The following is a 21,314-nucleotide window of genomic DNA, read 5'->3' as shown; positions in this document are numbered from 1 at the left end:
GCTTCGCGCTGCTCGGGCGGCGCAGCTGCAAAGCAGCTGCGCCCCCTGTGCAAACGGCTCCCTGGGGACAGCGTTTTTGCCATCCCCAGGGCGCCATATATGGCCCGTGCGGAAAGGGCCAAAGAGTTTAAACAACTTTGAATTTTTGTGAATTTTTAGTGTTTGACTTACTTGGATTTTCTACTTCGGCTGTTTATGTGGTTTAAAATTTAGAATTTGGGCTGTGGGCTTTCTTGGAAAGCGGTGTATAGATTTTGGTGACAATGATGAAGACAGTAATAATAAACTAATATAATACCCTTGCCCATATTAGTGGATCTGTGTTTGTAGATCTGCTTAGCTGATATCTCTTAACAGATATCGGGGTGGATCTAAACTCTTCTTTCTGGTCCTTTCCACATAGGCCAATAAACACGGGTGAAAGGCAGGTTACACGAACCCGTCCTCGCCCAAGCGCGACTTCGAAGGCAGGCAGGACTGACCCCCAGGGCCATGAAACGGCCCTTTGTCCCTGCGTGGCGCCACAAATGGGAGTCAGGGATTGCAACTCTCTTGTTGGATCACAGCCACCTAATGCGCCTCACAGCTACAGTCATTTGCTCAGCCGTGGCTGCGAGGCATGTTAAAACAAAAGAATCACACATAATACGATTCTTGAAAAACGGGGGGGAGGCACAGAGCAGACTTGCTTTAGGAGCGGGATCCGTGTGTAGTTCCCCCCCCCCAACCTGGGTTTTATCCCACCCTTAACCTGTGTTTATTGGCCCATACAGAAAGGGCCTCTGTGAGCCAAAAGATACCTATGTCCATTCACATCAGAGGTGTGAGCAATTCCCAACACTTTTCCCTTTCTACGTTGAATCTCTGTGCCTCATTCCATACCTTTTCCAGTGCTTCCTTAAATCTCAGCAAGAAAATCTGTGTTACAAGCAGAGCGGTGCTGTTGATTTTTCAAACCCAACCCATAATGCAAAATTGGATTGTTTGTAGGAAATGTGAATGGGACACTAACGTCTAAAGTTGGACTCATATATTTTCTGAGAAAATAGGCTTGTGTTCCTGATGCGGACACAGCGCATTTGTCCACCTGTGATATTTAAATACAGAAAGTGTGATTCACACTTTCTGTATTCCCAGATGTCATTAACACCTAAAGCTGTTCTTCTGTAGCAACCTGTTCCTGTGTTACTATGTGTTATTAACCTTGTTTTTCTCCTCTTGCAGAACAAGACCAGTGGTGACTGTAGATGCTCGGCTCTTGCTGTCCCCAGTGATCATAAATCCAGAAAATAAAACATGTCAACTTCCTGGGTCTATGACATTAGTGGCTTGGTAAGTGCATAGCACTGTGCACATAGGGTTGGGTCCCACTTAAATATCAGGGCTGTTTTGGACTACTTTGGGAGCAGGGGGGTTGGGGAAGCTGCATTTCCATTTTAAAATGTTTAGAAGCGATCCAAACCACAGAGTTGCTGCATTTGTCTCCGCTGCCTCTTGTGAAAAGGTGTATAGTTTGGTGTAAAGAAGTACTTCTTCCATTGAAGTGAATAAGAATTATATTGGAATTGATAATTGCTGGGACAAAATGCTCCACTGAGTGTTTGCTTTCTTGTTTTAAGGTCCTTCCTATTATTCTTTCTTTGATCAGACTTCTTGGTAGAACTGTATTCTTGCCATATGTTTTTGAATGTCCACAGAATAACCACTGTTCAATACATCACATGCTATTGAACAATCATCCTTTCTTCAGCAGGGTCCAAGCAAGTAGAGGAGAAATATGAACACTTTACTGAAGTCCAGGGGTGCCCAGCTGCCCATTCCAGCTGCAAGCCCATCACCACGATATAGTCACTTTATGTCATTTCAGAAATAAAATAGGTTGTTTTTCTTTGGACCCGCATCCCACAGGGTCCAAATTGGAATTGGACCTGCATCCCACAGCCTTGATAACAAATGTTGTTTTGCATTATGCATATTTGTACAATGTATATTTAACATATAGACTTTATGTGGCCTGCCTACCTATAATGACTCTTGCCCTGTTGGACAGAGTGGTAAGCTGCACTGCTGCAGTCAAAGCTCGGCTCGTAACCTGAGTTCAGTCCCAACAGAAGTCAGATAAAGGTAGCTGGTTCAAGGTTGATGCTGGTTGATAAAATGAGTACCCAGCTTGCTGTGGGTAAAGTGTAGGCTGGGGAAGGCAATGGCAAGCCACCCCATAAACATAGTCTTCCTAGTTAAAGTGATGTGACATCACCGTATGGGTCAGTAATGATCTGCTGCTTACCGAGGAGACTATCTTTACCTACATAGGTGTTACTGGTTTCATACTGACTCTTTTATGTTGCTTCTTTATGCTGTAGGTGAGATCTTTATACAATTTAAAACAGCAATAATTAATAGCTCTAAAATACAGTAAAACCCAATACAGAGGATAAAAGATGGCGACTTAAAAACCCAATTGCCCACAGGAGGCCAACGATGACAACTATTAACCCGACTGACCTCCTGAAAAAGCCTGGCAGAATATCTCCATCTTGCAGGCCGTGCAGAATTGATTCAAATCCCACAGGGCCCTGATCTCACTCAGGAGCTTATTCCACCAGGTTGGGGCCAGGACAGAATAAGGCCCTCGTGGAGGTCAGCCGGATATCCTTCAGGCCAGGGATTACCAGTAGGTTCTCCTCCGGCGAGTGGAGGGTCCTAACTGGGCAATATGGGGAGAGGCAGTCCCTAAGGTATATCAGTATTATGCAGTATGGATCCTTTTTTCTCCAACTATAAGCTGACATGTATCAGCTGAATGAGAATTTGGAATATTTATTTTGAATAAGTAAAATTTGAAGTAATGTGGAGTTGGGCTCAGATGTGAACAATATGGGTAGAACTGTGTTGTGAATCTGTGCAGGGGGACCCTTAGAAACTGCAGAGTCCAGTATTTGAATATTTTCAGTGGTCAACAAACACTGATAAGATATATATAAATGTACATATGAAGGACTGACCTATACAGCAGCATCTGCCTAAAGCACTTTCTAGTTTCCTTGTCCAGTAAAAGACCTAAAATGGATTAAACTGCAATTGAAGTCACCAGGAATTCTGGCCAGGATCAAGCAATGGATCCATCATGAACACTGCACTGAAGTCATCATTCTAATTTCTGCTTTATTCCTCGAAATTCAGACCCAAAGGAAAAGAACTGCTTGAATGTGAATTTTCTCACAGATACATAAAAGTGTATATGTTATATAGGTGTCACAGCAGATAGATTAGTTACATTTCTGTCCATTACATTGTAAAATATGCTTCCCTGAAGATTTTGCTGCTGCTATAAAAAATTTAATTCAGTCTCCCAAAATGATTGAAGAGCAGCTGTTAGTTTTCTATGCTGTAATTTTTCTCTGTAGTTGTTATAACCTTGTGTTATACATATGCAAACAATTATTAGGGAAACTCCAACAGACAAATATTTCCTCTGCCCCGTGGGATACATCTCTGTATCTCTTAGCCAGCTGCGCAACTTGTGCAAAATGCCTGTTGATTGACATTTCAAAATAAAATGAACGAAAAAAGATTATCTTAAGTAGAAAAAGCTCAGGAAGTCTAAAGATTTGGATTACTATATAGTATTAGGGAAATATTGTTTTAACCATGTGGGAAACCATTGTTGTTGTGCTTTTAGAAAAGTTCCATCATACTTCATTCAAATTTAAGCTCACACTGGCATACTAAAAGGTAAATGAAAAACACAGTAATGGGTGGATGGCGGGTTGGGTGTTATTGTTTTTTTTGCTTTACCTTTTTTTCTTTGCAAATTCCCATTATACTCTACAAAAACGTTTAACATTCCTAAAAGTTTCAATCAATTTTAGCATCTCAGCCTGTTCCAATATAACTGAACAGAAATTTCAACACTATGACCATTATTTCGAGGATCTCAGTTGACTGGATCAGATATACGTCCATAGAGTAGGGAGGGTGAGTGAGAACTGAATTTACCTTCTTGCCTTCCTGATGTTCATGTCTCTGCCTCTGATGCCACCACCCTTCCAGGCTATATTTGTGTACAACATGTAAAGGCTCAGAGGACATAAGTATGGTACAGGCTCCCCACCCAGTGTCCTGATATTGCAGTCACACATGGACTGTTTCTGCACGGGCAGAAATCACCAATTTCGGACCAGTAAAATGCCATTGGGAGGGGGGAGCCTTTGCACAGAACACGCTGCCAAATCGATTCAGCGGCTCTCTCTCCCCCCAAAATGGCATTTTTGAACCTCGCTTCCTGAGAGAGATTTTTAGAAAACACTGGCTTCCATCCATTGCCAAGCAAATGGCACCGGGTGGAAGCCGGCGTATTTCCTGTGCCGCTCCCAGATGCCTCATACTTCCTGTCACCTTCCATCACTTTGTGGAGGCCAGGGGACATGCTTCTTGGCCTCCGACCCCAGAGGCATTGCTCTGGCCATGAGGGCATGTCACCTGGCCTCCACAAAGCAATGGAAGGCGGCAGGAGGTAGGAGGCATCCGGGAGCAGCACAGGCCATACGAAGATGTGAATGGCCCCCGGGGATGCATCGGCATGAACTGTGCCAATGCACCCCTGCTCAACTGGCTGTGCAGAAGCAGCAATGGATTGTCTTCCATTTCTAGGTGCATAGTGCCTAATTTGGATCACTGTGGCATGCATGGAGAAGAAGCTGAACAGTCCAATCCTGAGGGCTTTGGCGACCAGAGATGGTGCTGCCCTGCCACACCATCTCCAGAGGGCTTCCAGGCAGGGAGGGAGCAAATGCCAGAAACTTCTCAACTGCCTGAAAGCCCTCCATAGTCCAAGACTATGTGTAAGTCCAAGGGCTACTCTGGGGACATTCCCAACTCCCAAACCTGGTAGATACCAACTAAAGTTGGTGTCCAGGAACACCCCTAGCCTGCCCCCAGCCATGCTGGCATCCACCTTAAGGTTGGTGCAGCTTTACAGAGTACAGGCTTTTTCAGGTCAGGCACCGCCAAGCTCCACAGCACCTGCCCATGTCCCAGTTTTTCCTCCTCCCCAGCGTAAATGCCACTTATGCCAGCAGGGTAGTCAAACGCTCTGGCACATCTTCATGCCGGCTCCACAGCCCAATTCACCCTCCCTCTATAGATTGTGCCCTTTTCCCAACTGATAATAGTTCTGGGAGTTGTTTGCCCTGTTGGGGAAACCCACACATCCACTTGTAAGTTTCTGAAGCCGACCAAATAATTTCTCCCATGGACAGTTTCAAGGCAGGAAAGTGATGTGGGAGGGAAGGCATAAGACCCCTTCTTGACAGCTGCTGTCTAACTGGACTCTGTGCAAGGGGAAATTGTGTAACTGTTGCATACTATGCAAGATGTGGTATATGAAGTTATCAGGTGGTATCATATGAAGTTATCAGGTGATAATGTATAATGTAGTTCCTGGGGGAAATTGTAGGTATTAATTGAAGTCTCAACCCACAGCCATGGATTAATAATATTTACTGATGATCCAAAGCTTTCAACATCTGTAAATATTTTCAGTCTGAAATATTATTTGCATAAAATATAACATGCAATTAATATAACAAAATGCAAGGCTGGAAAATTTAGTAAGCAGGGGAAAACCCCAAGAAAATGTTTCAACTAACAAAATCTTTCTGTAGATATGTGTGAGTTTTAAAAATTTTAAATCTGTTTTGATCTGATGTTTTTATCCACATTGATAGAAGTGCTATATAAACTCTGTCCCCATCTGTCTGGTTGGCCATTGTGCAGATCTTTTAGCAGACACATGAAGTGTAGTAGACTTCTTGCCAAAACATTCACGTAACTTTGCAGGTCAGATTATTATTGCAGACGAGACGACACAGATGCAGGATTTCCCCCTTCCTCACTGTTTCATATCTGCTGCTGTTTCCTTCCCTTAATTGTTCTTAAGTGACATTGATTTATCACTATATAAAGTGACTCTTATGAATAATCTGTATATTCAAAGTTTGAATTTGTCTTCACAGCTATAAATTAATCTCTGTGGTCATAAACTCCTCACAACTCATTCTTCCTTAGCTGCTGTGACTTCTCTGCCAGTTTTGTAAAGTATAGCCTGTTTGTTCCATCTTTTCCATCCTTTCTGTGACAGAGGAATGGTTAAAGAGAGGATGGGAGTGGATTTAAGCATGTGAGTCAAGGCTTCTGAGATAAGATAAGTTCTAAGGAAGAGGTTTGAAGGAAGAGCAAGAAATGATGCGTCCTAGGAGTTCTGGAGAAAGGGTGAAACACAGGGAAATGTGGCAGGAGGCTTTGGGGTGACACAGGCTACTCAGTCAGGGACAGGGACGTAATAGGAGGGAAGGCAGCGGAAAAACACAGGCCAAGGCTTTGAAGCATTTTTAAAGACAAGGTCAAAATGGTTTTGATCAGTATAGAGATGACTTCAGTTAAGATTGAGGTGAATGATTTTGACATCAGAGTTCTGAATAAAGACGAGAAGACTGAAGAGACACAAGCTAAGTTCAGAGAAAAGTCTGGGGACTGTTTTGAGACTCATTTTATGCCGTTTTTATGGTCTGACTAGACTTTTAATGCCAGGTTTTTAATTTTTAAAAAATAAATCCTTTTATTTTTTTGTAAGCTGCCTAAGTTCACTGGAGAGGTGGTATAGAAATTCTCTCAATAAGAGGAATGTCTTCTATATCAGAGTGTGGGACCACCAGCCCAATATTCTATTCCCAACAGTAGCCTTCCAGATGCATCAGGATGCCAGGGCATCCCAATATTTGCTATATTGAGAAATGCTGCCTTTAAATATGAGCATTCTACTAACAGCTATTGGGTATAGTTAGTAGACAATTATAGTAGTAATCTTGTGTGGACACTGACATTCTCTTCAGGGATTGTGTTGAGTCTGGGAACCTATGGAGATTGAAGGACTGAAGGCACTGAGATAGAAAGCAATGAAAGCATTGTGAATTCCAGGGGTCTTTTCATTTGTGGAACAGCACTTGCAAAAATGGCATCTGTTATAAATTACCTCAGAATATGCTGGACTGTTGTTTTAAGCAGTACTCTCCTCAAGACAGTTCCTTCAACTTCCTTATGCCCTAGCATAGTTGAACAATTGTCACTACATTATATGCATACCATGTACATATTTCTTCCCCTATTTCCTACGACATACTGCTTCATAAATGAAAATCTGTTCAATTATTCATCTCTTAGCAATTTCAAAGGAAATGGAAACGGGTCTGAATTTGTGATTTCTCAGAGGGCCTGAAATAAACCTTCACAACAGTCTTTGGAGTCTACGGGAAAGCCCCACTTAATGATATATGGCAAATTGTTTGCCCTAAAGGAAGATGTTGAATAAGGTCATGCACGATATATGAATCCCAGATGTGGTACATTTTCATTAGGATTGTCAGAGGAAACTGATACTCAATTTTAATAAGATTAGAGGTTATTCCAGAGGTGATGTTGCTGGTTTAGAACATAGAGTGTTTGTAGATATCTGTTTAGTAACATTGGAGATTGAAAAGGAGTGACTAATGCAAGAATTTTGGATATTACCCAAGGAGCTGTCTACCACACATTTTGCAGTTTTGTAAAATAATAATAAGGGTGATGAAAGTATCTGGTAAACTTGAGCTCTTCGCATGAATTATAACTAGTCTAACTATTATAAGTGCCCGGGAAGATTTTTCCCCCCATTTTTTTGTGTTTGGTGTTTTTTTTTACTGCTGTCCTAGAAATTTTTAGTTTACATCTTTCAACTTTCAGCTGTGACCATGTAGCTTTGCCTGTCATCATAAGCAAGTCATCAGTCATGGATGCCCAGCAATTCTAGTTACCAGGAAATTATACTTCTCTAACAGGATAGACTTTGTTCTAATAATTTAACCCATCCATCTATGGTTATTTGTGAAAGCCTCTGACTGTAGGCTGATTAAAAATTTATATTTTCATACTGTAAGGAGGAAATGCCACAGCTCAAGTGCTTTTTAATTTAATATTTTTAGGTATTCTATCAAAAAAGTTACTTGATTAGTAAGGCTTAATGGTCTGACAGAACAAATGGGCTATATAAAACATTTAACTCAAACTGGATGTAAATTGGATGACTGGATATAAGGTAAAGTCACATTAATGTTAGCTAATGCTAACTTATATAATGAAAATCAGTTTGTTCAGAGAAAGAAGAAAGTTAATAATACTCAGTATCGATAGGCATGTCTAATAAGTGTGGAAATAGAGTGACTCTTATTCAAAGTTCATACATGCAGCCCTTCCATAGTCTTCTGTAAGCAAGGAAAGGGAGAAAAATCTTGAGATCTGCACACAATCAAATACTATGTAAAGGAGAACTTATTTTAAAAAGTGCAAAATAAAACTACATGAGGTATGATAATTTTTGTAGTTGTACTTTACGTGCTGTCAGAACCACCATGAACCAAACAATTGAAACAACTGTGATGAACAGTGATTTCTTTATTGTAGGTCAGATGAATCCTGAACACGGTCCAAGACGTTACTGGCTTGTTCAGCCAGAACGCCAGGAACATAAACTCAGACAGTACTCCCTCCCAGCCCCCCATCCAGATTCCCAGCAGCATTACTAAGACCCAAACCATTAGACTGTTTGGCCTTCGCTAGGAGCAAGAAGAGATAAGCAGAAACTGAAAGTAGCAGGAACATAGTTTCACACAGGAAAAGCACAGCAGACAGAAATACCATCCTCTACAATTCAGCCAACCTGACACATGCTTTCAATGAGATAAATTCATCAATAATTGCATCAAAATTGCATTTTGTCCTATTGACAAAATGGGTGTTTGTTAATCTTTCCTGACTTGTGGACGCTCAAAGGTAGTTTTTAATTATTTTAAGCTTACTGAGTCCAACTGAAATTGCAGTTTTGGATGAAGCATTCTATGTAGGAATATCAATATCCTTCTAGGACTTGGTGATCCCCAAAATTACAGCTCACCTGTGGGCTAGAGAGGTCAGATTCCTGGAAAAAATGGATGCTGTAGGTAGACTCTCTGCCACTGTACTCCACTGTACTCCCTGCTCTCCCTAGGATATTCTCCACAAAATCTCCAGGATATTCTCAACTCAGGACAGGAGGGCCCACTGAACTGGTAGTAAGTTCAGTCAGGTGCTTGTTTTACTTTAAAAGGAGGCAAGCAGCAAGAAGCTGAGCCTTTTTCCATAATGGATGAATGACCCCTGCTTGGTTGGTTCAACTTGAATTTATAGAAATGTGCCTTAATAACATGGCAGCTTGGCACAGTAGATATATATAATTTTTTTCTGCACCCCTCAGCTCTGTGTGCCCAAGGCAAGTACCTCACTCACCTCATCCTCAATACAGTCCTGGTAAGGAAATTACAGTCGAATTCACTCTTTGAATATTGGAAGCTCTTTGGGTAAAGTCTTGAAATCTTTTCTTTTTTTTAAGCTACTCTTTCCATTAAAATGTCAATGGTTCAGTGAGCCTGGCACCTTAGTGAAGGTATTGAGAAGGCTAGATGAGGTGATTCCACAGATCCTTTTCAGAACTAGAGTTTTTGAGATGTCTACCAGCAGTAAAAATTAGAGAGGAGTTGAAATTTCTCATCTTCCTATTTTGACCAGGAAATCGTGGTTTTAATTTAGCCCTGTTGATGTGCAAATCAAACCTGGGAGTTTCATAAAGACTTGGATACATGATAAATCTCCACTGATGGAAGGTATCTCCAGCAGAATGGCACCTCTTCCTCTCTCCCTCCCAGCTTCAGTCCCAAATGGCCCCATCAAGCTGCTCCTGAAGGAAAGGGAAAGTCCCATAGGTGGGGACTGGAGATCCCCTGGTATTTTAACTGCTCTCCAAACAACAGAGACCAGTTCCACTGGAGACAGTGGCAACTTTGGAAGATGGCATTATACCCATCTGAAATCCCTCCCCTTCCCAAATCCAATCCTCCCCAGACTCCACCCCCTCCAAAAATCTCCAGAAAATTTGCAACCTGAGCTGGCAACCCAATCCTAGGACATCATTGATATCTGTGGCAGGAGAGGAATCAGTGAAAATCAGCCTTCCCTCCATTACCATAAATTCTTCGTGGAAGTCAAGTTTTCAACTTTATTTGTGTGTCAGTAAATCAGCTGTATACATTATTAATGTATGTGATGTATGTTGGATATATATACACATATAAAAGTCATAGAAATTGTAAATTTAAAAACTATGCAACATGCATACAGAAATAAATAAAGAAAATGTGTCTAACCCTACTGTAAACATGCCATGGACCTCAGCAAACATGCCATGGACACCTTCTGAGGCAAGCAATAGAATTTTAAAAATCCCTATATACAGTTGAATTCTACAAATTATTTTCTCTGTTTTCCCCCTCTAGTTTTACTGTAACAGTCTGTATGGCTTTTGAGGGGCAAGGTCTTTCAGATAAAATAGGTAAGGCTTATTCTTATGACTGCATGACTATTTGTCACTGAATTCTATTGAAATGCGTATCTTCAAGACTTGCTCTTGTTCAAGAAGGTGAGTGAAGTGAGATAAGTCATTGTGGGTAACTGCTTTTTTACAGTGAAAAACAACTGAAGAACAATTGCTAGATCAAACTGAACAAGCCTTGAATATGTTTAATCAGGAGCAAGATGGGCCAATTGATGGTTTTATAATATTTATATGCCTATTTTTCTCCTGAGCATCTCAAGACCCAGGGATAAGGACAGTTTTCATATCCAATTTTAGTTGCAAATGTTATGCAGGCTTACTCAGGCATAGGTTTTCACTGAGTCCAGTAGGGCTTACTTTTTTGTGGTTGGTTCAACTGTTTATACCAAATTTACATGTTTATTTATTCTTTACATTTGTAGCCCGCCCTCCCCCGCAGTTCTGCCTCTCTCTTCAAAACGATAAAAATTATTTTAGATTTACGTATGTTCCCCACCCTCTTTTTGATTTGCTTCTGTTTTGTAGGTTTAAAAGCTGAACTGCAGTTAGATTCATTGAAACCAAAAGGAGCTGTGAAGCGGACCCTCTTCTTTGACTACCATCAGTCACAGCTTGTCTTTCCATTTATGATAGACAGGAGGAAGCGGCTCACTTGCAAAGACTTTGTGGTTTATCTGAAAGTAAGTTTTTTGTTCAAGAAAAATGCATTATTTGAAATGGTGGTTTCAGAATGTCCTTTGCTTGTATAATGACAAAGGCAGTAAATGAAATGAATAAAAGTGCACAGGCTATGAGTGTTACATAAATGATGCTTATACTATAAATGACAGTACTACATAACCAGCTGGTAGTGTGAATGAACACTAACCTTTCTGTGGATGACTTCTGTTCTTACTTTGAATTTTAAATGGCTAAACATGCCTGCTGGTACATAAGGGGAAAGAAGAGTTTGGTTTGAGTATCTTGTTACGTGCTGGTAGACACAAAAATTATATTTGCATATTAGAATTGTGTTTATGGCTTTCAAAGAGACCTGAAAGCATCCAAATGACATTGCTTGAGGTTCAGTTCAAAATCTGAGACCTTGTTTACATTTCAGGACACTTGTTTTCTACTCCTTTTTCCTCCCCTTTCTGTTAGCCATGCCACTCACCCATCTCATGGAATGGGTGCATAGTTCATGTAAGATACATAAAGGGGATCTGCCTAAATGTTATCACAGTCACGGTTGGGAAGTTCTGTGAGCTTTCCTGGACTAACTTAGGAGCTTAAAAATCAGTCTGTTGGTAGATATTTGAACAGGCATGTGATGATTGTTCAGAGCTCAGATGAAAAACGAAGAAGCCATTCTGTGTGTGAGAGGGAGGGAGGGAGGAATATACATTGTTCATGAAAGATTCTCCTGAAGAAATGTGCAAATTTAGGCTCAAAAATGAAAACTGATTAAAAACTTGGCTCAACACAACCAGTACCCACAGTCTTCTCCAGTTCATAGTCAAGGAAGAGGATTAGGCGTGTTGTAACAGACAGTTTATGTCCACAGTGGGCAATGCTTAAAACTGATGTCTGCTATTAATAAAACAGCATTTTGTCACAAAAACCATGGTGCGTATTCACCCATTCATTGACCTTGTAGAACAGGACTTTCCTGTACCGCCTTTGTGCTGAGCATTATGCTCCTCTGACATTTTGTTCTCAGTGCAAATGAACCCCCCAAGAACAGCATAGGGGACAAACTGGGGGTCTGTTATGAAAGACTGATATCAGCAGAAATTGCTGCCCCCTCTTCCATAAACAGAAATGCTGTTGGGAGAACTGCATGATTGGATGCATGCTAAAGTTATTCATTATTCATCCATATTTGGTGTTATTTTGACACATCAGGAAGAGATACAGTGATGGTCATCTGCTGGTGTAGAAGGCATTGGGAATTTCTCATTGGATCTACACAAGGGAATGTTATAGATAACATATGAGTGATTTTCAAAGTGACTCCTTGGTTATGGAATAAATCAGCACTATTGCCTCCACAGATCCACATGTGTGTTCCTTCTGTGTGTGCCAGGCAGTGAAGAGTTTGTGGCATTTGGTCTCTTTAGAGATGTGACCTCATGATAGTCTTCAGCTTTGAAATAATTCTGAGCCTGCACCACTTAGCAAGCTGTTTCCAAGCTGGATCTGTGGAGGCAATATGTTCTGGAAACTCAAGCAGAATTGAGCAACTGGTTCTCCATCCTCTTTGGAGACTTAATTTCTCTATTATTGGCCAAAAATCGGTACATTATATTTTGAACAGTCTCCCTGTAATCTGTTTCCCACAGGACGAATCGGAGTTTCGAGATAAATTGTCTCCAATTGGCATTAGCTTGAATTACAGCTTGGATGAATCCACTTTTTCCAGTGGTTTTGCTGTAAACCCGGTGTTGAACTATTACCAGGAAAGCATCGTTGGAGAAAAAGTATGGGTCTCGCCTACATATATATTATGTATTGTAAACAACTGATGATGGTTATCATGCTGTGTGGCATCTTTTATAAGGTGCCTTTTTCAGAGTCTCAGCATTCCTTCAATTTGTGCAACAAGAGTTTAATTTGTTCATTATGGGAAGTTAATTGAACCAAATCTATCTTAACATTTTGAATCTCTTCCAGGGTGCATTTTGTGAATGTTCTCATTCTCTGAATCCAGCTAACTGTAACAACATGTAAAACATGTTCCTCCTTGGAATGATGGAAAGATGTACTCACTCTTTTTAACATGTAGAATTTAGATGGCATTACGTAGACAAGCCGTCCCCACTGATTTTTGCACTGGCATAGGGATTTGGAAGGATCCAGTTTTTGCGGGGAGGTATTTTTGATGCCTGTCAGCAAACAAACAAAAAAAGAAAGGAAATGCTTGGAATTCCTTTCGAACAGAGCACTAACATGAGTGATGCATGTTTTTGGACAATGCAGGCTTACATTCTTGTGGATTGCGGAGAGGACAACTTATGCATTCCTGACTTGAAACTTTCCGCTGTGCCGTAAGTTGAACAAATAAACTTGTGTATTGCAGTTAATGGAATAAAGGTGTTCATTAAAAACTGCTCAGGAAAAAAAGGGACTGCCCCTGTGATAGGAAGGAGATCTTAACTGTCATATGCCGAGACCAGCTTTTAAGTTTCTGGTCCACCTTTTATGACCTTGAAGAATATAACTTCATAGGTTTGTCACATTTGTGAGGGTCTTTTTTTAAATTCACATCTGTATATCTCCACCTAGCCTATTTGCTTATTTCAGCAAAAAGGGGGGCTTAAATAGTATTCAAAACTTGGGTAAATTAGCTCTAAGAACATAAAACTTGAACAAAAACTTGGGTAAATTAGCTCTAAGAACATAAAAAAGAGCCTGCTGGATCAGACCAGAATCCATCTAGTCCAGCACTCTGCTACTCTCAGTGACCCACTAAATGCTTTTGGGAGCTCACATGAAGGATGTGAAAGCAACGGCCTACTGCTGCTGCTGCTCCCGAGCACCTGGTCTGCTAAGGCATTTGCAATCTCAGATCAAGCAGGATCAAGATTGGTAGCCATAGATCGACTTCTCCTCCATAAATCTGTCCAAGCCCCTTTTAAAGCTATCCAGGTTAGTGGCCATCACCACCTGTGGCAACATATTCCAAACACCAAGCACATGTTCCGTGAAGAAATGTTTCCTTTTATTACTCCTAATTCCCCCACCCCCAGCCCAGCATTTTCAATGTATGCCCCCTAGTTCTAGTATTGTGAGAAAGAGAGAAAATTTTCTCTCTGTCAACATTTTCTACCCCATGCATAATTTTATAGACTTCAATCATATCCCTCCTCAGACGTCTCCTCTCCAAACTAAAGAGTCCCAAATGCTGCAGCTCCTCCTCATAAGGAAGGTGCTCCAATCCCTCAATCATCCTCGTTGCCCGTCTCTACACTTTTTCTATCTCTTCAATATCCTTTTTGAGATGTGGCGACCAGAACTGAACACAGTACTCCAAGTGCAGTCGTACCACTGCTTTATATAAGGGCATGACAATCTTTGCAGTTTTATTATCAATTCCTTTCCTAATTATCCTCAGCATAGAGTTTGCCTTTTTCACAGCTGCATGCAAATCCCTTTCCTGGTCTGTGACTGATAGCACTGATCCCTGTAGCATGTATGTGAAGTTTGGATTTTTTGCCCTATGTGCATCAATTTACATTTTGATACATTGAATTGCATTTGCCATTTCTTAGCCCACTCGCCTAATTTATAAGGGTCCGCTTGGAGCTCTTCGCAATCCTTTGCGGTTCTCACCACCCTACATAATTTGGTATCATCTGCAAACTTGGCCACCACACTGCCCACCCCTACTTCTCCTCAAGGTTCTCTTTTGGCATCAATGCCAAAAGGATATTATTAGATGTTCTGTACTGGGAGTTTTTGGAAAGGGACAGAAAATCCATCCTTGGGCCATTCTCTGAAATAATTCAGGTCTCAGGTCACAAATCCTATTTCCAGAGTATCCTTTTTACCTTGTCGTCTGAGAAAAGGATACAGATGGATTTCAGAGAAGAAATGGCTCCCCTTTCACTTATCTAAGGAGCTTTATAAGCATCAAGTGGGTTTGTCTAACTTCCATCCCTCTCCTCAAAGACTAAGGAGAAAATGACGGCATCATTGGTAAAATCTTTCTCCTATCTTTCTTTGCCTGATCTTGCTACAGAAATATTTGTTCGCTCTAGATGTGGACATGATCAGACCTATATAAGTTCTGCCATATCTCCAACTCACAGTAGTAGGGACAACAGGTCAATGGGATTCTTCCTGCCCTCTCTTCCACTGGCCTGTTATCAAAACATGAATTAATGTACTTATTTATTTGTATGTAACCATAGGCCATTACAGAATGTCAGCAAATCATCAAAACAGAACAGTCACGGTGTGGGAGGGGACAGCTTAGTTACCAGTGTCAGCAGGGAACTGTGCTGTATTAGAGATCATTAATATAAACTGGAACTGATTCAATAACCATGTTCTCTCTCTCCAAGCTCTGAGGACATCTTTGGGTGATTTCCACTGCTTGCTACGAAAACAGGAACGAGAATTCTTCTCCTTCCTGTTTCCTGTAGATTGGCTTCTTCTCTTTCAGTTTTTTTCCTGCCTACAGGAAGTGCAGATATCTTGTGCCTACATTGTCTGTCATTCTATGTACTTTACTCCATTTTTTACTTCTCACCATTTTTTCTTCATTCATCTCTCTCTACATTTAAACCTCTCCTGTTCTTCAGACCCACTCCCCTTCTCCTTCTGGATGGTGAAAAGCAATAATGCAGAGGGAGAACCAGAAGTGTATCAAGCAGAACCAGAAGTGTATCACGCTTGGGGTGGGGCTCAGGGGGAGGCTTGTGGGAGGGCTTGGACCGAGCCCTGCCCCTGCAGGGCCTGGGGATGGCAAAAGCCAGCCTGCATTGGGGCCAAGGAATGGGGCTCGGTGGCTGGCAGGCAGCCCAGGTGGGTACCATGGCCGGATCTCCCTCCTGGTGGGGGGCAGGGCTCAGTGGCATGCAGCTGGGGAGCACACCATTTTATTACGTGGGAGCCTAACCCCCCCTCCCCACGTGACCAAAAGGTGTGTACCCAGGGACATGGGTGACCACATCTCCCTTTAGGCTGTATGGCTCTGGGGAGAACTCACTAAATCAATCATGTCCAGTACTGGGGACATTGAGCTCCATTTAGAATATGAACTTGAGGCTTCTTTGCCCCTGGTGGGGGTGCACTTAGCTATGCCAGAAGGCCCGACCTGCAGGGTTGCCTTAGCCGATGAGACAGAGCCCTGGTCACCTCCCCGCACAGGTGCAAAAGAGCGCACCAAAAAAGGACAATGTAAACAAGCCATTGTGGTGTGTAGAAGAAGCAGCATCCAAAACCAAATGGGGAAACAGCATGCACATGCAGCTCCTGGAGGTTCCTGTAACCCAAAGGATTTGTCATCTTACCAGACTGGTAACATTGCTGTGAACAGTCCCTTTAATCTTCCCCCAGACTTAATAGACTTTATGAAAGATAATATGGTGGAGCAGAAGGAGAGGTTCTGCCTGCAGGGAGGGATTGGCACAGAGTTGAGGAATCTACAACTTGTCCGGTTGAGAGGAAGGAGGGAGTACAACTCAGACTCCTTCCCAAAGCACTGCTTAAATGCAGGATAGTCAGCCTCATTAGAGACATTTCTGACTCTTCTGAGCCCAGTTCCGAGGAGGAAGGCAATTCCTTTCTGAGGTGGACCAAGAGGAAGATATGAAGGTGCCTGAGTTTGAGTGCAGATGTTTCAAACAGGAAGATTTCCAGTACTTTCTGTCTAAAACTCTAGCTGCCCTTTACCTAAAGGAAGCTCAGAAAGAGACTGAGCACCCTCAGAAAAAGACAAAATCTAAACATGGGGGGGACTGCAAGAACTCCTAGTTGCAGTCACGTCAGTCCTCCAAAAACGGATACTTTGTAAAAAAAAATCCAGCCTAAAACTGACGAGCAGGACAACAACCCCAAACAAAATAAGGCATGACTTGGACAGTCCTTGTGGGGGAGGGTGGACTCTGACTCTGTTCAAAGCATATGGACTCATTCTGAAACAGATAACTGGGCCATAGAGATAGTGACAAAAGGCTACTCAATAAAGTTTACCTCCTTCCCACCAGAATTGTTTGTTCTCTCTGCTGCAGCAAACTATTTTCAAAAGAGAGCAAGGACCCAAAGGACAGTTCCCAAGGAAAGTCAGAGAAGAAGAATGTACTCTAACTTCTTCACCATTCCAAAGGAGGTTGGAGGGCAATCCTTGACTTGAAATTCTTAAACTAACATGAAATTACATCATTTCAAGTGGAAACCTTAAGACCCATAGAGGTGCTTCAACCAGAGGCATTCCTGACCTCCATAGATCTCACAGAAACCTACCTAGATTTCAAATTATCCCCTCACATCAGAGATTTCTATGGTTCTGTGTGGAGCAAGGACATTTTAAATTTCAGGCCCTGCCCTTTGGGCTCTGCTCCAAGAGTCTTCACCAAAATCTTGGTCAACCTAGTGGTGATACTCAGGGAACAGGGGGTGCATTCTCATCCCTATTTAGGCAAGGGCCAAAATACTGAAAGGGTGTTGAAATGCCTCAGAAATTGGAGTCTTGTCAGTTAAACTCTCCTTATGCATCTTCCACAAGGACAAGGAGTGCTTCAGACGGACCCAACCTTCATTCCCAAAATTAACACTACTTTTCATAGACAACAAGAAATATGCCTTTCTCCATTCTGCCCTCAACCAAAACACCCCAGGGAAGTCAGTAGGCACAAACTGGATGTCAGAAGAGCCCTCAAGGCTTACATCATCAGGACCCAAGATTTTAGGAAAGCCAAGGCGCTGTTCTATATCTAATCTAGGAAGCAAAATCTCTAATTTTTCCATAAGCAAATCCCTGAAAGACTGTATAGTGGAAGCTTACAATGTTCACGAACTTGTATAGTGGAAGCTTACAATGTTCATGAACTTGATCCTCCCTCTGGAATTACTGTTTATTCAATAAGAAGCTCAGCTACCAACGCTGCATTTTAGAAAGAATGCTTCTATAGAGAAAATTTGCAAGACAGTGATTTGGTCATCAGTCTCCACATTTTATCAGACATTACAAGAGCAACACATACAGTTCTAACAATGTAGTGTTTGGGAGAAAAGTGCTGCAGCATATGTTAGAATCAGACGATGACCCACCCAACAAATAGGGACACTGCTATGGGAGGTCCCAAAGGTATCCTCAGAGCTCAGAGAGAGAACGACTTTTGATTACTTATGCATGAAAGGTCCTTCTTCTCCGAGTGAATGAGGACATCTTGCCCTCCCATGTCATCGTTATCAGCAGGCACCATTTCTGTACTCCTTACTCCTTCCTACTTACTCTGTCTAACCTTTATGCCCTCTTATCAATTCTCAATTGTTGTTGATGCTTGCACAGTTTTATGTTTAGAGTTGAAGTTTTGTATTACAAATTAGTTTTTTAACTGCTGGCTGGAGTCCCAGAACTGAAAGAGAGGAGGACTATCTCCACAGGAAGCAGGTAGAAGAATTCTAGTTCCTACCTCCCTAGCAAGCATTGGAAATCACCCAAAAATGTCATCAGAGCTCAAAAAACAAGGAACTTACATGGGTAAGTAACCAATGGTTGTTTAACATGAGTTGAAGTCAGTATATTTGTCAATCCATTTTGAAAGGCAGATCTTAAAAGTAACACTTTTCCCAGAGAAATGTATGTCTTCATGACCAGCTCAGGCATTATATTTTGCAGTTGGACAAGTCATTTCACTGACTTCAGATTTGGGTAAATACATAGATGGGGCAGAAGAAATGATTCTGTGGATTATGAAGAGTATTCTAGATCACAGTTTATTCAGATATGGTTTGTTACAAAACATATATTCTTTTGACAGAGATAGAGATCGAATCATAATTGGGGAAGAAAACTGTGTCATGGTTTTGATAAATTCAAGAAATGATGGTGAAGGAGCTTATGAAGCTGAACTGCATATAAAGATACCTCCAGAGGCAGATTACACTGGTGTTGAACGTAACAACAAGGTAATAATAAGCAGACTTTCACTGATGGGGAGGGAATATCTCTGTCCCCTATAACTGTGTACTGAAGAAGGGGAAAGAGAAGGCAGTGGACATCAGTAGGCAGTGATGGAGAAGCCAGAGTTGGCCTGGAGCACTGTGGAAGTTTGCAGCTACTGAGTGTCAATTGGATTCCAGCAAGAGTGTGGGAGCTGCTGACTTCCTTACCCCTTCCATGGCTTCTGTGGTGGGGGCTGAGATGCAACCCACCTCACAGGCTACTGCCTGTAACAGACATTTACTAGATCACCATATCCCCCCACCCCCGCAATCAGAAGTTCTATGACTTCATCTGGGTGAAAAGGGTAGGATGACCCTGTGACCATAATAGGCTTTGGGGGAATTTTTAGCAGCTTTTATTCAAAGTGAATGAATAGATAAGTGATACAAATCTTCAGATAATACATTGTTTACTCAAATACTACTCCTGTTTGCTCAGAAGATTTATTCATTTATGGTATTTATAGTCTGCTTTTCTCACTGTGACTCAAGACATATTACACAATTTAAACGAACACAATCAATGGAAAGAGACTTCAAGTAAGTACTGTTATAGTATTAGGATTGCAGAAATCTGAAACAAAGCACAAGTGTTAGAGATGATATGCTAACCAATGCAGAAGATGGCATTACATAAGTAAGAAACTCCAAATTTCTGAGGTATGGGACATAAAAGTTTATACAAATGTTGTTCATAAGCCATGGGAGCTTGAACTGAACTGGAATTAGCTCATTTTATTTGAAAGGCTTTAGAAGGGCAAGGAACGGGATGTTTTTGGAGGAGCCAAGATGAAATTCTATCCCCTAAATACACAGACAGTTCATGTGTTCACTGCTGGACAAGAAGAATACATCAACTAATCTAACTACAAAGCTTGCAAGTTGATACAACATGGACTTTATTTTGGACGGTTCAAAGCATGACACCCAAAAAAAGAACCAAGGTGTGCCAAATTAATTTCCTTTTTAGAAGCAAATATTTCTGTTATGTTGAAAATAACCTCCTGCTACTCTTCTATGAGACTGTTTTGTTAGTCTAAAACCTCTGACAAAAAAGGAACTGATGCTATTCTTAGAAGCTGTAATTAAATTAAACAAAGCTTCATCTGGTGGGTCCACCTTTTTTTTTGAAACAGTATCCTGACCCCGTTCTACAAATTGTATTTGGGTGTTTTGATCTCTCTCTGGTTTGCATGATTATACCATGAGATGTTGTCACATTATTAGATGATAGGTTGTTGAAGGACTAACATATGTTCCATCCATTCACCAGAAGGTGCTGTTGCCTGGAAGAACTTGCAAGATTAGCAAGATTGAAAGATTAGCTAGGTTCATGGGCAGACACCCAAGTAGTAAGTCTCAGATGAAAAATCTCAAACTGGTTTTTCTTTTTACTGTGTGCCCTTTAAAAATGGAAGTGGTGGTGGTGGCAGTGGTTACAAGAAATTGATCTGGTTGTGCAAGATATTGTACAAATTTGATGCTCCTGTATTTTCTGAGATGCATCTGAAAAGCTTGCAAAAGAATTGACTGCCTACTCACAGCTGGAAAGCAGGACACAAGCCAAACCAGCGGATGATCTAGCATATCTATATATTGGACACATCTAAGAGCACATCAAAATACTACATTCGTCAAAGTGCTTAAAGTTTAAGCTGTGCTCCAGGGTTGCCTTGCAAGCTGCAAGCTGTAGAGAGACAGGAATTGCAATGAGGGCCATGATGCCCTTAAGCCACTGCAGCCTATTGACAACTTGAGACAAGACAATGAAAAGAAAACAGTGAGGTAATTCTATTGGTCTTTCCCCCCTTAGACTTATGGGAGACAAATATTACAGCTCCTATGATGGAAGAATGGTTGTATGGTACATTTTCAATAAGGGCAACACACAACTGTGATACATCCTTCACAACTTTTGTTCAGCAAAGATTTTTAGTTTTGTGACTCATTGTGGAAATAGATTTATAGCTAGTAGCTGGAAGAGAAACCATTTAATTATAACCCTCTTTATCAGGAGGAACAAAATGCTGGTTCCCATGTTCCAAGTTCATCTACTCAGAAGCAGGGTCACTGATCTCACTGGCTATTACTCCCATATAACTTGGGGTTCAGGATCTGGGTGTCAGAATGTCGGCAGCCGGCAGACAGTTCATTAATATCCAGAACCCTGGGGAGATTGTTGTATTTTGGCCAGTTAATCATT

The 21,314-nt window shown here is 41.4% G+C and overlaps 1 protein-coding gene across 1 annotated transcript in view; it reads left to right on the top strand.

Moving 5' to 3' along the window:
* Nucleotides 1-21,314, top strand: part of ITGA8 (integrin subunit alpha 8) — a 145,267-nt gene that overhangs the window by 57,061 nt on the left and 66,892 nt on the right. Inside the window, exons 15-20 of the mRNA XM_048511358.1 lie at nt 1,225-1,332; nt 10,401-10,456; nt 10,985-11,139; nt 12,781-12,918; nt 13,418-13,485; nt 18,928-19,075. Coding sequence (XP_048367315.1) covers nt 1,225-1,332; nt 10,401-10,456; nt 10,985-11,139; nt 12,781-12,918; nt 13,418-13,485; nt 18,928-19,075 — 673 coding nt within the window. The remainder of the gene's footprint in view (nt 1-1,224; nt 1,333-10,400; nt 10,457-10,984; nt 11,140-12,780; nt 12,919-13,417; nt 13,486-18,927; nt 19,076-21,314) is intronic.

This window comes from Sphaerodactylus townsendi, linkage group LG11 (genome assembly GCF_021028975.2).
Source record: "Sphaerodactylus townsendi isolate TG3544 linkage group LG11, MPM_Stown_v2.3, whole genome shotgun sequence".
NCBI lineage: Eukaryota > Metazoa > Chordata > Lepidosauria > Squamata > Sphaerodactylidae > Sphaerodactylus > Sphaerodactylus townsendi.
This window is presented reverse-complemented; position numbering and strand designations above follow the sequence as displayed.